This window comes from Ciconia boyciana, chromosome 1 (genome assembly GCF_034638445.1).
Source record: "Ciconia boyciana chromosome 1, ASM3463844v1, whole genome shotgun sequence".
Taxonomy (NCBI): domain Eukaryota; kingdom Metazoa; phylum Chordata; class Aves; order Ciconiiformes; family Ciconiidae; genus Ciconia; species Ciconia boyciana.
Genome location: NC_132934.1, coordinates 79,626,631 through 79,640,431, shown reverse-complemented (window position 1 = coordinate 79,640,431; position 13,801 = coordinate 79,626,631). Strand labels below are relative to the sequence as shown.

The 13,801-nt window shown below is 41.6% G+C and overlaps 1 protein-coding gene across 4 annotated transcripts in view; it reads right to left on the bottom strand.

Annotated features, from left to right (window-relative positions):
- Positions 1 to 13,097, bottom strand: part of ATXN10 (ataxin 10) — a 107,915-nt gene extending 94,818 nt beyond the window's left edge. Inside the window, exons 1-3 of one of the 4 annotated variants that reach the window (XM_072876341.1) lie at positions 12,976 to 13,097; positions 6,660 to 6,851; positions 3,715 to 3,797 (exon numbers count right to left, since the gene is read on the bottom strand). In XM_072876341.1, the coding sequence (XP_072732442.1) occupies positions 3,715 to 3,797; positions 6,660 to 6,847 (271 nt within the window). In that variant the 5' untranslated portion in view covers positions 6,848 to 6,851; positions 12,976 to 13,097. Of the gene's footprint in view, positions 1 to 3,714; positions 3,798 to 6,659; positions 6,852 to 12,630; positions 12,804 to 12,975 lie in introns of those variants that run through there. The other 3 variants (XM_072876330.1, XM_072876319.1, XM_072876352.1) reach the window with 3 other exon arrangements.
- Between the last annotated feature and the right edge of the window lie 704 nt (positions 13,098 to 13,801).

Below are 13,801 nucleotides of genomic sequence, written 5' to 3'. Positions count from 1 at the left end.
GACACAAATCAGCCTTGAGGCTGCCCAGAAGAGCTACAAATTGTTAAACGCTTGTTAAGCATCATTGCCCATCAACCCCCTGCACCCATCTAGCTGTTGGCTTTCACTGTGCAACTCCTTAGAGCAGGTTCCCTTCTCTAAGTACTACATAATATGAATTGCTCAAGACAAATTACTGTTATGTATTGTAAGCAATTACGAGAAGAGAAACTAGGCTATGGCATGCAACTAAAACTAACTTGGGAAGTAAGGAGGAAGAGTGGGGATAAACAGCTATCTGTACCAACAGCAACAGGAAAGGCCTAAAAATGTTCTTTAAATATATGCATTAAAAAGAAAGAAGATTATTATTACAGGGATGGCTGGCTTGCAGGTGGGGTCAGACAATCTTTATATGCCATATGTATGAATTAACTAGTTATTTTTAAACCTATCTGAAGCCTTAAAGAGCTATTCCAGGACAGACATACTAACTCACCTTCAGGTTTTCTAGCCCATTGTCTAGTGGCATATCATGTACCCAAAACAACAGCTTTTTTCCACAGCTGGCTGGGATAAGTACATTACAAGCATACAGGAATTTATCTAACTTTTTATAACATTAAAAAAAAAAAGCTGAAAACTTGAAGTAGAGCTGTTTCAGTAAATATACTGAAGTGAGGAGCCAAATTAACCATGTAAATAACACATGGGCCTAAGATAAACTATTACAAAAATTCTTTCTCCCAGCAGAGAAGATGCAAAGGAGTCTGGATTTAATTGAATTAATCCTAGCAACAGTTTTTAATCACACCACTTTGCACAGCACCTCCTTTTTTGCTGCTTTGATCACTAATATATTGTTAGAACAAGCAGTTTGTCCCCTCCCTTAGAACCACCACACTGGTCACAGTAGTGGCCCAAGAATATATACTTTATTTCATTTCTGGTTTTATCCATTACAAATTGTACTACACTGAATTTTCCTACAAAAATTATCACACCACTCAGAGACTTACCAGTCTTAACAGTTACCAAAAGATAAAAGAGTGAAAACATAGCACAGATCACGTTAAAACAAGTCTGCATAAAGAATTTTCAATCTCTCTTCTTCATAAATATTCAATGTTGGAACTTCAAATTTATTTAGCCTACAATGACTTGCTCTGGGAATTTTTCACAGGGACATGAACTGAAACATTAGTGCTGTTCACTGTGCAATATCGCATTATCTCTTTATCTTTGCATTGTGTTGCTATGGAAGCAACATGAAGGTATTTAAAATACCTTAAGGACATAAACAGGCACCATGAGGAATCATCAAATCCAAGCAGCCATTTAAAGGAAGAAACAGGACACATCCAAATGAACAACTTGAAACATTACACTTAACACCTAATTATCTGCTAGAACAAAATACACATGCTACTCTAGCCTTGTGTCTCAATTTCCTATATGAAATATGAGGAGAATCATGAAGCAGAAATATAGTTAGTAAACACAGTGACATTTACTAATTTCATGGGTTTCTTTTGTTTCAACAGTGCTATCCAAGTCCAATTTAGCAATTTGCCTCGCTTTTGAAAGTACGACTAATAATCCACAGTTGAATGTAACTGCTAACTTCTGAGGTACACCCTGTAGAAGGAGCTGGCGCTCTAGGCACTAGCTTAATTTTCACATAGGACAAAGTTCATCAGATCACTCAGCAAGGAATTAGCAACACTTGCTTGTCTATAATTTTTTGTTGTTGTACTAACATAAATGGAATACGTAAACCATGCTCATTACAGATGTTTCCCAGTGAGATCAATACTACATACAGTATCAAACAAACCATCTATCCTGGGTCAACACATCAAATTTTAGTTACAACTCAAACTCATTTATTGAATGGTTATGTACAGTAACAGTCACAAAACACTTTATTGAAATACGGTTAAAAACTTTCTGGTCGATGTTCCCCTTAATTTTCAATAGTGATAAAAAGAGATTTTACAACATCCTCTGGCTAGGAAAAGGAGTCTGAAGCAGTTAATCAAATTGCTGGGTTCCATGCCCTCCATTCTTTTTTACTGAGTAACATTCACTGCTGCTTCTTCAGATCCCAGCAGCAGGAGAATAGCACACATGCATATGATAACCCATCAAGGAGGGGTCAGCAGCCACAGGACTGAAGGGGAAACCTCAGACCATGCATGTAACCAACTAGGGGTACATCCTGCTCACTCTCCTGCAGATGCTGGGACACACCACTGAAAGGTGGTATTCTCACACTGCAATTCCTGATGCTTTGAATAAGCTGAAGGTGGGAAGTCCACATCCCCAGGACAGCCCTTCGAGCCTACTGCTGTCAAGGACCCTAGTAGGAACAATGTCAGGCTGGACAAAACCCAGCATTTTAGTTCCCATCGCTCTTCCATTTCTCTTACTGGTCTATGAAGGGGTTCACAACTGTGGGGCAGGACATTCTTGCCCTCCATGCCTTTTCCCAGTCCTCCCTGTCTGACCCTGTGACACCACTTGAGAGTCACTGTGTTCTGTCAGTTTCTCCTCTTTATGGTCATGGAGCATGCCTTCTTTTTGCCACCCACAGGGTTTAGTTCTGGTCCTCCCACACTGAAGGACTGTGCTAGCACCACTGATCCCTCCCTGGAAGAAGGATTCCAGCAATGGGTGAAGGAGTGAACGTGGCTGAAGCATAATACCATCACATGCTTGAAAGGCTTCATTTTCAGCCAAATATAGCAGCAAAAGGAAAAACAGTATCCTGGACTTCACTGCTCTTTCCCAGCTTCATAAAGGTGTTTGAGGGTAAGTTACTGTATGACAGTAGTTTCACTTGCTTTCACAAAATGATAGAAAAGCAGCAACAGGAACTCAGTAAAAACCTCATCCAAGTAAAGGGAGTGAAAAGAAATAAAAGTAGCAGGAGAAACCAAATGTTCCCTACTCTCTGCAACCACAGACGGTAAAGACTGGGGTCCAATGCCCTGTATCAAGCTCCACATGCACACACAGCAAAATGCAGACTGTGAAGAGAATTACTGAAAATGCCTTAATATGCAGTGAAATGAGTTTGGTAGAAATCTGTAGCGATAACTGCCATTAAGGAGGAAGGATACTATAGTCAGATTTTCTCTCCACTGCATGAAAAGAAAAGAAAAAACTCATCCATTAAGGAAATGTGAACGCTACTCAAATCAGTACTTAGTTCTTGCCAGATACTACCCTGACTGGCCAGCAACCACAGTAAAGAAATGAAAGTTAAAAAATAATTTTAAAAGTCACAGCCAAAATTTGTTTCCTGGAATCAGGTAAATTATTTCATTGGTCATCAAAATAAAAAAGGACTATTTCTTCATTTCACTATGTTTGCAGATCAAATAAAAAGACAGTAAAACAGCAGAACAAATTTTGAATGGAGGTATTACAGGAACTTTTCCTTTTTGCAATTCAAATATCCTGGATAATTTTAAAGAAGTTTCCACATATCTTTCTTTTAACAATCTATAGGGAATGGTTGAGGGAAAATACAGTTGGACTAGACTTGGGGCCGAGATTCTTTTCAAGCAGCATAAGAGAAGGCCCCCCAATTCTTAACTGCAATTCAAGAAACAATTAAGCTTATTTATTAAAAAAATGCATCAGTAAGGTGCCATCATACCACCACAAGACTTCCCACATAAAAAAACATAGTGCAGGCTATATATTTAACAAAATCCACAGCCTTACCGGTCAATAGTAATTCTTCTTTGATTTGTATTCCATGAAGCAATTTGATCAAATGGACAGATGTAGAGATGAGACCCAAGTTCCTATCATTAAATTGGGGAGAAAAAAAAAAAAAAGTCATTTGATACGAAATACTGTCAAATAAAGCGAAAATGCTTTTCACTGAAGTTAACAGCAAGTCTTTAACATCTTCAGAAACTCTGAAATAAAAAGCAGTTTCTCCTACTTAACTCTGCCTGACTATCAGTAGCCACACCACTGCCATCAGGAGCAAAAGGTACAGGTTTACTGCATCAGCCTGCATATTAATAATTTTGGATGCAGTACCTTCAGAACTAAGTATCTTTTCCTCTCTTTTTGCTATTCTTCTAAATCAGATCTTAAAAATTAGCATGTTACTCCTGTAATTGAAACAGCTTTATTTGTGTAAAAACTTTGCTTTTTTTGAAGTTCAGGCTGGTTGGGGGAAAGTGTCAACGTACCTTACTTAGTAATAAACTTTGAGGATATAAAATACCAACAAAGTGATTAGTGACAACCATCAAATGAACAGGGCCAGTTCAAAGGGAAACATACAAAACTCTCAGAGGGAAGAAGGGAGGGTCAAGGAATCATTTATCTTTTCTCCAGTGAGAAGGAATCATAGGTAGAATCTCAGAGAGGTTTGGGTTGGAAGGGACCTTTAAAGATCATCTAGTCCAACCCCCCTGCTGTGGGCAGGGACAACTTCCACCAGACCAGGTAGCTGAAAGCCCAATCCAACCTGACCTTGAACACTTGCAGACATGGAAAAACATGGTGATAGCAAAGATAAACCAGTGAAGTGAAGCCATTTGGAATGAAAAACACCAAAATAATTCTACAGCCAAAGATCAGCAATCCTGAAGGTAGACAACATACATGCCAGGATGTGCATGCAACAGGAGTAAAAAACGGAAGTCAAAGAATACAGTATAAGCAGATGAAGTTTTCAGCTTTTAACTCATTTGTACTTTAGTAGTCAAGCTTTGTGAGAAGAGATCAGCCAAGACAGAGTGGCTGAAACTTCAGAACACGGCAATACCATCTCTACCAAACCTCCACATCCGTGCATGAGTAACTTAAAAAATCATATCATCACATATGAATGCTGCATAATTGTCCTCTGCAGATGTTTTCTAGACAAACATATACTCCTTCTCATTAAGTTCCAACACAGAAGAAAAGCCAAAGATACATTTATAAATATATAATACACACATGCACACTGGTATACATACAATCTATTAAAATCAAAACATTTCCCATTCCTTCAGACCCCAAATTTCTTCACAGCACACAAAGCAGAAAAACTGACCCTGGAAGAACAAAGCTTCATATTCCCCAATAGTTTAAAAGTGGTTACACAATCCATGTGTTTACAATCTTTGCATTCTTTCCTAGAAACAATCAGTTTCGATTTTGATCAAAAAATTTGTAGTTTGGGGGTTTTTTTTTGGAATATCTGGATGTTGCACATTTGAAACCAACATCAAAGGCACATAATTTTCCTTCCATTCACAACTTTTGATCATTCAGGACATTTAATTCTTAAACAACTTGTGCATTTGCAACTGCTTAAAATCAACACAAACATATGGCTAATACACAGCTGGCTCAAAGCACCCAGTGCGTTATTAAAAGGAGCATAAATTCTTATGCTGCTACAAAGCCAAAACAGTATCCGATGAGTGACCCACTGAGTTCCTCACTGTTAGAAACATGCTCAGAACCTTCTATCCACACAGGCCTTCCCTCTCCTGCAGCCTAAAGGAAAGTACAATTACTAGCATCCAACTTCCTAAATGAGCAAGGCTATGCTAACTGTGTAGTGAGGGCAAGAAGACAGCACAAGTATAACCAGTGCAGAGAACATTTTTGTTCAGAAGCAGGTTGGATATCGGAATTCCATTAGAAATTAAAAATTAGTTCTTACTTTCTAATGGAATTCAGACATTCAAAACTAGGTTGTATTTGCCACACTACTGAAAAGAGCAATCCTACCGACTCGTAGCCACACAACTCTTGTTCCCCCCGTTTTGTTAACATGATTAACTATGGAGTTACAGTAAGTTACAATAAGGAACCCAATCTGGCTGAACATCCACCCAGCAAAAATTTATAAACAAGCATGTAAGTTTTCTGTTAGATCAGTCCCTTGACCCACAACATGATCACAACTGCCAGCACTGCCAGGAACAAAAAGGTAAGAGCCTGAACTTAGATTTACCTTATTCTAAAACAAATGCCTTCTACGAAAGTCCTGCAACTTTTGTGGCATTAACAAAATTCTGCCGCAGCACAGAAGTTGCGACTTTGTCCCATGTCAAAATTATATTTAGTTCAATAAACCAAATTTGACAAGTCCCAAGAAACCAAATTTTAAGATTGTGCTCCACAACAATTCTTTGTGATCTAACAAACTTGTAACAGGTTTTTGGGGGGGTTTTTTTGGTTGATTGGTTTTGGGTTCTTGGGGATTGATATGCACAGTTCTACACACTATACTTTGCCACGAGTGCCAGACAGATCTAAATGTACCTTAAAAAAAACCCTACTAAGCCTGTAACTGATAATTAAGACTATTTATTTATTCATTATGTTATTCAAAAAATTAAAGAAACGAAAGAGAAAAAAGGATAGTTCTACAGTCAGACTTCCAAAAGGCTTACATCATTTGCATAATCAACTCGTACTAAGGACACAAACACTTTGTTCTATTATTCAGCAGTGTCCCAAACTCTGACCTACAAATAGGTCAGCTATTTTTGCTCCTTGCATACTTTATTTCAAGTGATTGCATCAAGCAGGAAATACCAGTTAATAAATCAACTAACACAGCAGTGTAAAATAAGAATCTCTATATAAAACCACACAAACATCAGAGGTTATATTTTTGTATGGGTTAAAATGAATCATAACTATACCTCATGACATGTTGATTCTTGGCACACTCAACACAGGCATTCCTCAGACATCTGAAACACTCTGCTATGAGCAGCAGGCAGGTGTCTAGATCTACCATTTCACAGGAGTCCTTGTAGGCCTGCTCAATTTCACTTGAGGTGCTCATCAGGATGTTCAGGAGATCCCGAAATACACTTTCTTCTGCCATTTCTCTGAAATAAATTTGTAGTGAACAAAAAAAATGCACTGCTATCAAAAAGCCTCATATTATGACAATTACACATCTTACTGTAAACCTGAAGATGTTTCTGCAACACGCTTTAATTATCCATAGTATACAAGGTCTTTCAAGTAGAAAGAGCAAAATATATGCACACAATCGTCCCACCAGCCTTTTCAGAAAAGGGGCTATGAAAGAGTTGTGTTGTCTTAGTATTCCTCACAGCTTTCCAACAGCTCTTTGGAATCTTAATTAAAAAAAAAAAAGTCTCCCTAATGCACGTAGCTAGCATGGTTATATATGACACTGCATGTTATTTTAAGAATTAAGAAATTGATTTAATTAATGAACACAGTTTAAATGTCCAGCACTAGATGCTTCAGAAGAAGGAGGTATCAGAAGCTCCATTATAAAATGGCCTGCCACAAATTTCACCAGAGGGAGAAAGAGAAGTCGTGAAGAAAGTCGGTGGCTGCACTACCATCATTCTGAAGTGTGTGAATCAAAGCCAAGGGAGAAAGTCAACTCTGTCTCCTTCAGCAGACAACTACCCCAACACAAAAAATACCATGCCACTTCTTACAGTATCAAGACCTAGGAAAACAACACTACAAAACCATAAGCACATACACAGATACTCTGAATGGATGAGAGAGCTGATGCTGCTGCACTGCATAGATTCACCAGACTCCCCAGGACGCACATCTGCAGATGATCTGTCATGCAGATCTGCACAATGTTTCCAAACTACAGCTATTCACGTACTCTCTCCCCTGATTTTACGTTCAGAAAGGAGATAAAGGCAACACATTACAAACATTGCTAACTCAGTTTTGATACTACATGCTGGTGAAAAGAAGCCACACCAAAGAGTGTTTATGGCATTGCTACAGGAAAGTTCAATAAATTAGCTCATCCAATGCTTCTGACCAGAGTCAAAAAAGGGAAATCCAGATGCAGCCTCCCTGAACCTTAAACAGACTTATCGTCTACTCAAGATCAAACAGGAAAGTTAGGATCTGAGACATAAGGTTGAGAAATACCTCCTAAGCTATGAACAGAAGAAAGTGAGATGAAACGGAAAGTAATATTAAACAAAACATGTTCACACAGAAAACTCTTCCTAAAGTAATATTTAAAAATTTCTTGATCAAACATTAGTGGATGATACAGTATTACCTGTGTTCTGCTGCTTGCTCAAATGTCTAAACATTTGCACAATTAGAAATTCTGCCTACTCTTTATCACAAGTGATCACATGTCCATAAACCAAACCATAGAATCATTTAGGTTGGAAAAGACCCTTAAGATCATTGAGTCCAACCATTAACCTAACACTGCCAACTCCACCACTAGACCATGTCCCTAAGCACCACATCTACACGTCCTATCTGTAACACCCTTAAGACATGTCTGAAGACTATCACATTTCCCACCTCTGCTCCTGCCATGTTCTCTTTCCTAGACTAAACAAAACCGATTCTCTCAGCCTTTACTCGCAGTTCACATTTTCTAAGCCTCTTATCACTCTTGTTGCTCCAATAGTGACACTTTCATGTTCATCTATATCTTACTGACAGTGCGGTGCATCCAATATTGAGGTCTGTTAGGCTGTGGAGTAGACTTAAAGAAGGAAGAGCACTTGCACTGTAAGAACTACAACAATGTACACAAATATCATTAAATTACTACAAGATAAGATTTCAGATCTCCAGGAAATACATATTTTATTCTACAACCTCACAGTTGATCAAGACCAGTACACTTAACACAATCTCCAGCTACATTAAAACACCAAAAAAAACCCCACCACAGCATCAGTAAGAATTATCTACAGCAGGGGCAGGGGGAGGTGAAGCTACACTTTACAGTGGTGTAGTACTGAGGGGAAAATACTAAAGTGGCACAACAAAGACCAAAAGCAGAGCTAGCCCTCAGTCATAAAGAAAACAGTGGAGCTTATATAACTAGAAAGAAGGTTTGGAATTTGGTTTTGTTTTTAAGACATAAGACAAGACATTCATGGGACTTGAACCTTCGACTTACAGGAAGTAGTACAGCTCCTGCTGCTGATGTACCACAATACACATGGTAAATGTATCCAGACGCAATTTTTTCTAAACATTAGAAGAGCTACGGTCTGGTAAAGGAGCGCCCAGCCAGGCCCTGTCCCAAACACACAAAAGCCGTGTTTTCTCTATTGAGTGAAGATGCCATGAAGAACCATTAGCTGTTAGTCAGCTGAGTTTTTAAACACTGAAATTATTCTAAAATAGGAAATCTCTCAGTCCAATTGCAGTTTCCTTTATATTTATAATCCAACATATGGCCTATGCCTGTGTGTTAGATTATCACACGGAACTGGTCATTTCCTGACCCAACTTCAAAATACAGAAACCAGTGGTCAGTACAAGACATGTACTACTGTACCACATTCAACTATTTGAAATTGGTAAAAAAGAAATTTAAAAAGCTGCAAGTACTTTTGTGAGCGTTCTTGTGACTCTACCATTAAAAGAACACCTTGAAGTCATGCAGATCCTGGAAAAGTTTCTACTCTTGTTACAGTTACGCAGCAGAACAGAAGTTTTAGTCCGATAATTGATCACAAACATACCAGGCCATCGTGACAACTTTTATCTGAATACTAGATTGAAAGTAAAAAAAAAAGAGTGTAGACATTTCCAGTAAAATATGAAGATGAAACTCTTGCCTGTCTTAACAGAGCAAATGTGAAATACACAAGGAAGTGCCTGTCCTCATCGCGAATGTGGAATTAGATGTGGATTTTTATGTATCAGCAAGGAGACAGATCTCCAAATCTCTCTCTTGCACGCTATGAAAGAAAATGAAAGTGCTCAAGCCAGATGTTTCTGCCCACAGCAACTCTCTTCCTACAACAGAACAGAAAAACCTAACCAAACAAGCAAAAGTTATTCCAAACAAACAAGGAGTGGCTTAAAAGCTGTTTGGTAAAGCAGGATTCTCTTCAGAGAAAATTTAGATGTGACTCTTGCACTTAAGCATTTATACATCATTGCAATTTGAGTGTGTACTACAAAGGAATTTTAATTAAAATCATCCTTCTGCACAAAAAACTAAATTCTCAAATCAGCAAGGAGAGCCGGAAGTGTTTACCTAACATTAAGAAATAGGTCAAGAGTGATTTCAGGTAACTGTTCCACAGCAATGCTTAAAACCATTTTTTAAAAAATAATCTTCTTTCCAGTGGTATGTCAAAGATTCACATACAGATAAAAACAGCAGCTACAAGTATTTAAAATGTATTTTTGAAAAGTTAAAAAAGGAGAATATCTTCCTTCCATAACCTTTTTCCTAATCTTTAAATACTATTTTATAAAACTAGCAAGGAGCCTGTTTAGGAGCTTTTGGGTGAAAAAATACCTTCTCTTGTAAATAGGCCTTGACATTCATTCAGAACTGCTCTGTGGATATTCCAAAAACTTCTGTTTCCTATGTTTTGTTGCTTAAGACAGGACCTTCACAATTTGCTGCTGCCACCTGTCCTTGATTTCAGTATCAAGTATTCTACAGGAATACAAGAGGAAGCAGAAGCAAAGGGTACAACAGCCCAGCCCTCAGACAAGGAAGACACGCACAATTTCTTGTTAAGTCAAAACAGAGTTAGAATTCATGCATCCATGCCAAAAGGAAGATTACTGTCACTCCTTGTAAGATCTAAGTGCTCAACTGTTAAAAACAGAAACTGTACAAGATAACATCCTAGTGAACACAGAGTTAAAAACATTAATGCAACCCTGTTCAAAAGACTAGGGCTCCAAAAATCATGCAACTAGTCAGGAATTATGAGAACAACCCAGAATTTTGCAATTCTGTATTTCCACTCTATGTTTTAGGTACTTATACCATTCCACTCCTGTAAGTGGAGTACCTAAAAAGCCTTTAAAGTATTTATCTTCACAATATTCCTGGTAATAAAGCCATTTTCTTCCTTTTGTAGATTAATAATGGAAGCATAAAGAAATCAGGTCATCTGCTTAAAAACACTGAAAGTCTCAAGAAGAGCACACAGCTGAATTCAAGTCTCCCAAATTCCATACCATGGTCTTGTAGTTGGGGCATTATTTTCCTCACTTTATTTGCTTCTGAATTACAGACCACTAGAACTCATATTTTTAAATTATTTTGTTTCCACAAGCACTGAACAATCACATAATAACAAGAGCATTGTCACTGAATATCACAACTTTAAATACCGAACATCCATTGGGTTGTGTCTTCTGGTTCAACAGCACCAACAACAGTATTTTCCACAGTCGGCAAATTTATTGTCAAAGTTGCTCTCAGATCCATTGTGTCATGTCCTATAGGATGTAAGCTAACACTACAGCCTTATCTTTCTGGAAGGGCAATTACAGTGTCTCTCTTCCAGACCACCTGCACCCACAAAACTTGGCTATTTTGGGGAATATCTACTTCTCTGTCAAACACAGTGGCAGAGGTTTCAGGGAGGAAGGGAAGAAACAGGCAGAGAAAGCATCAGCATGTAAGCCCAAAATCTGCATAGGTCCTCCTTTCTTCCTAGAGAAACTGAGATGAACACCAGAAGGTCTCCTGCACACACAAAGATCACAAGAGAATATTTCTAAGTATATCTTCCCCCTCCTGCCCCCGACTTTTATATGTGGGTTTAATTAACAAAAATAGTATTGGGAATTTTAAAAAAACGAAACAAAACACTACCACAATTTTATGCTAAGCTAAAAAGTTTGATTTCTTCTTTCTTAGGTGTTATAACCTTCAAAAAGCTGCTGTTAGGATGAGTGAGCACGACCTTCACAACAACTTATGCTGCCTCCCACCTTCCAGAAAGAGTAGAAACCATTACTATAAGCCCAGTCACACAGATGAACCTCTGCATGCCCAACCTTTGCCAAAGCCAACAGCGTTGTGCGGTATCAGAGGTCCACCCAACCTTGCAGGAACAGCAATGCTCTGTACCAGCCCCTTGCTTCCTCCAGTAACCTCAGACTTTCTCTCCCTATCTTAAAGCTACTAAGGGGCGCCCAACCTTTCTTCCCACTGAAGCCACTGAAGCCCATCCTGCTGCACAGTGTGTACCCTCAGCCGCCAAGGCCTACAACCACCACCCTCGTCCCAAGGCCTTGCCCTCAGGCGGGCATGGAACTGTCACGCAGCAGGGCCTCACACAGGCATGTCTTACCCATTTCTAGCCGCCCTGCAGGGCTCACCGTGGCTTTTTGCCCCACAGCGGCTATTCCCACAGCTACAACCCACCTGAGCGTACCTGCCTAGAAGCGCAACTGTTATCATCTGCGACTGGGAGACACAAAGCTTTCCTCCCTGCCCTGGGCCTGCCACAGGCACAGGGACGCGAGCAGACTGACCGCTCACCATGGCACCCCCAAGGGAAAGGGGAGGAGAAAGGACAGGTCACCCCACTGGCCCCGGGCCCCACAGGTGACCCCCGGGTTCCACACGAACAGCCCCCAGGGGTCAGAGATTTCACAGCAGGAACCGACAGCACCCGGCCGCCCCTCAGTGGGCACTGAGGGCCCCTCTCACCGCGGAGCGCCCGGCCCGCAGCCGTCACCCCGAGGGGCAGCACTGCTCTCGGAGCAGAGGCGAGCCCTGCCTGCCGGCACACGGGCGGGCAGGCGGGCGCGCCGCCGCAAGAACCACCCAGGCCCGCCGGCACCGCCGCTTCCCGCGGCCGGAGCTCCCTCCCCCGGCCCACGTGGCCGCGAGCAGCCCCTCCTCCCCGCTACCTGGGCTGCGCCTCCCGGAACAGGCCCGCCAGGGCCCGCACGCTCTCCAGGCGGGCCTCCGGCGCGGCCGCCACGGCGCTCCCCAGCTGCGCCGCCGCAGCGGGCAGCGCTCCCGCCGCCGCCATCGCCTGCCCCGGCGCGGCCCAGCCCCGCCCCCCGCCGCGCGGAAATGGCGGCAGCCCGGCCCCGGCGGACGGGTGGTGCGCGCGGCGCCCCGCGGGGCCGGGCCCGCGGCCCGGCGGTAAAATGGCCGCCCCGCCTGTGGGGGTGCGGGCGGGTGTGCGCTCGGCGTCGCGCTCCCCGTGGGGCCGCAAAACCTTGCTTTCCCCTCCGTGAAAAACCAACCGTGGGGACAGCTCTCAGTTCCGCTGCCTCCCGCATGCTCGCGGCGGCCCTCGGGGCTGCCCCTCGGCGCTCCTCAGGGAGCGGGGTGAAGGCAGGCTGCGCACCGCAGATCTGGTCCTGCCCCTCTTCCCATCCGCTCCAGAGATGCCTGCCTCTAAATGGTCCAAATAAATATTTCAGCAGGTTGTAAACATGTATGAAAAGTTAACATACACGTTGGGGAAAAAAAACAGGCTTCCCATGGATAAAACGACTAATTGTGGCCAAGTACTCTAGAAAGCTTCGTCAGACTGAAACGAAACTAAATTTACCAAAGATAGTTGAAGGAACGTGAAAGCAATACCTCCAACAGAAAGCATATGGCAGAAAAACCCACTGGTGATTCATTTCTCCCCACTGACGCCTTCCTCCAAGTTTCCCCACATGACGCCGGTACCTGAGGCCTCGTAAGCAGTGCCTGGTGCTGCAGTGAGCGGAGGGGACCTTCCTGCCATCCCAGAGCTAGTCCCTACACAGCTGGTGTCTGAAGGCAGTAGCCCTCTTTTAGAAATAAACTTGCATGTCTTGGGTTACCAGTGGGGTGGACTTTTTATTATGTCCGCTGTCAGACTTCTTTGTACATTAGTAAGTGCCATTTCCAGGCCTCTTCCTGGTACATCGTGTAATCACTAATGCACAAACAACCAGTTCTTGACAGCTCTATAGCAAAAATAGCTTCAAATGACAAGTAGAAATTAAGTAAGTAAAAGATGCTGGGCGAGACCCCTTGCAATCATGCAAGTTCTTCCTTTTAGCAGTTCCTATTACTTTTAAGAATTGCCTGTTC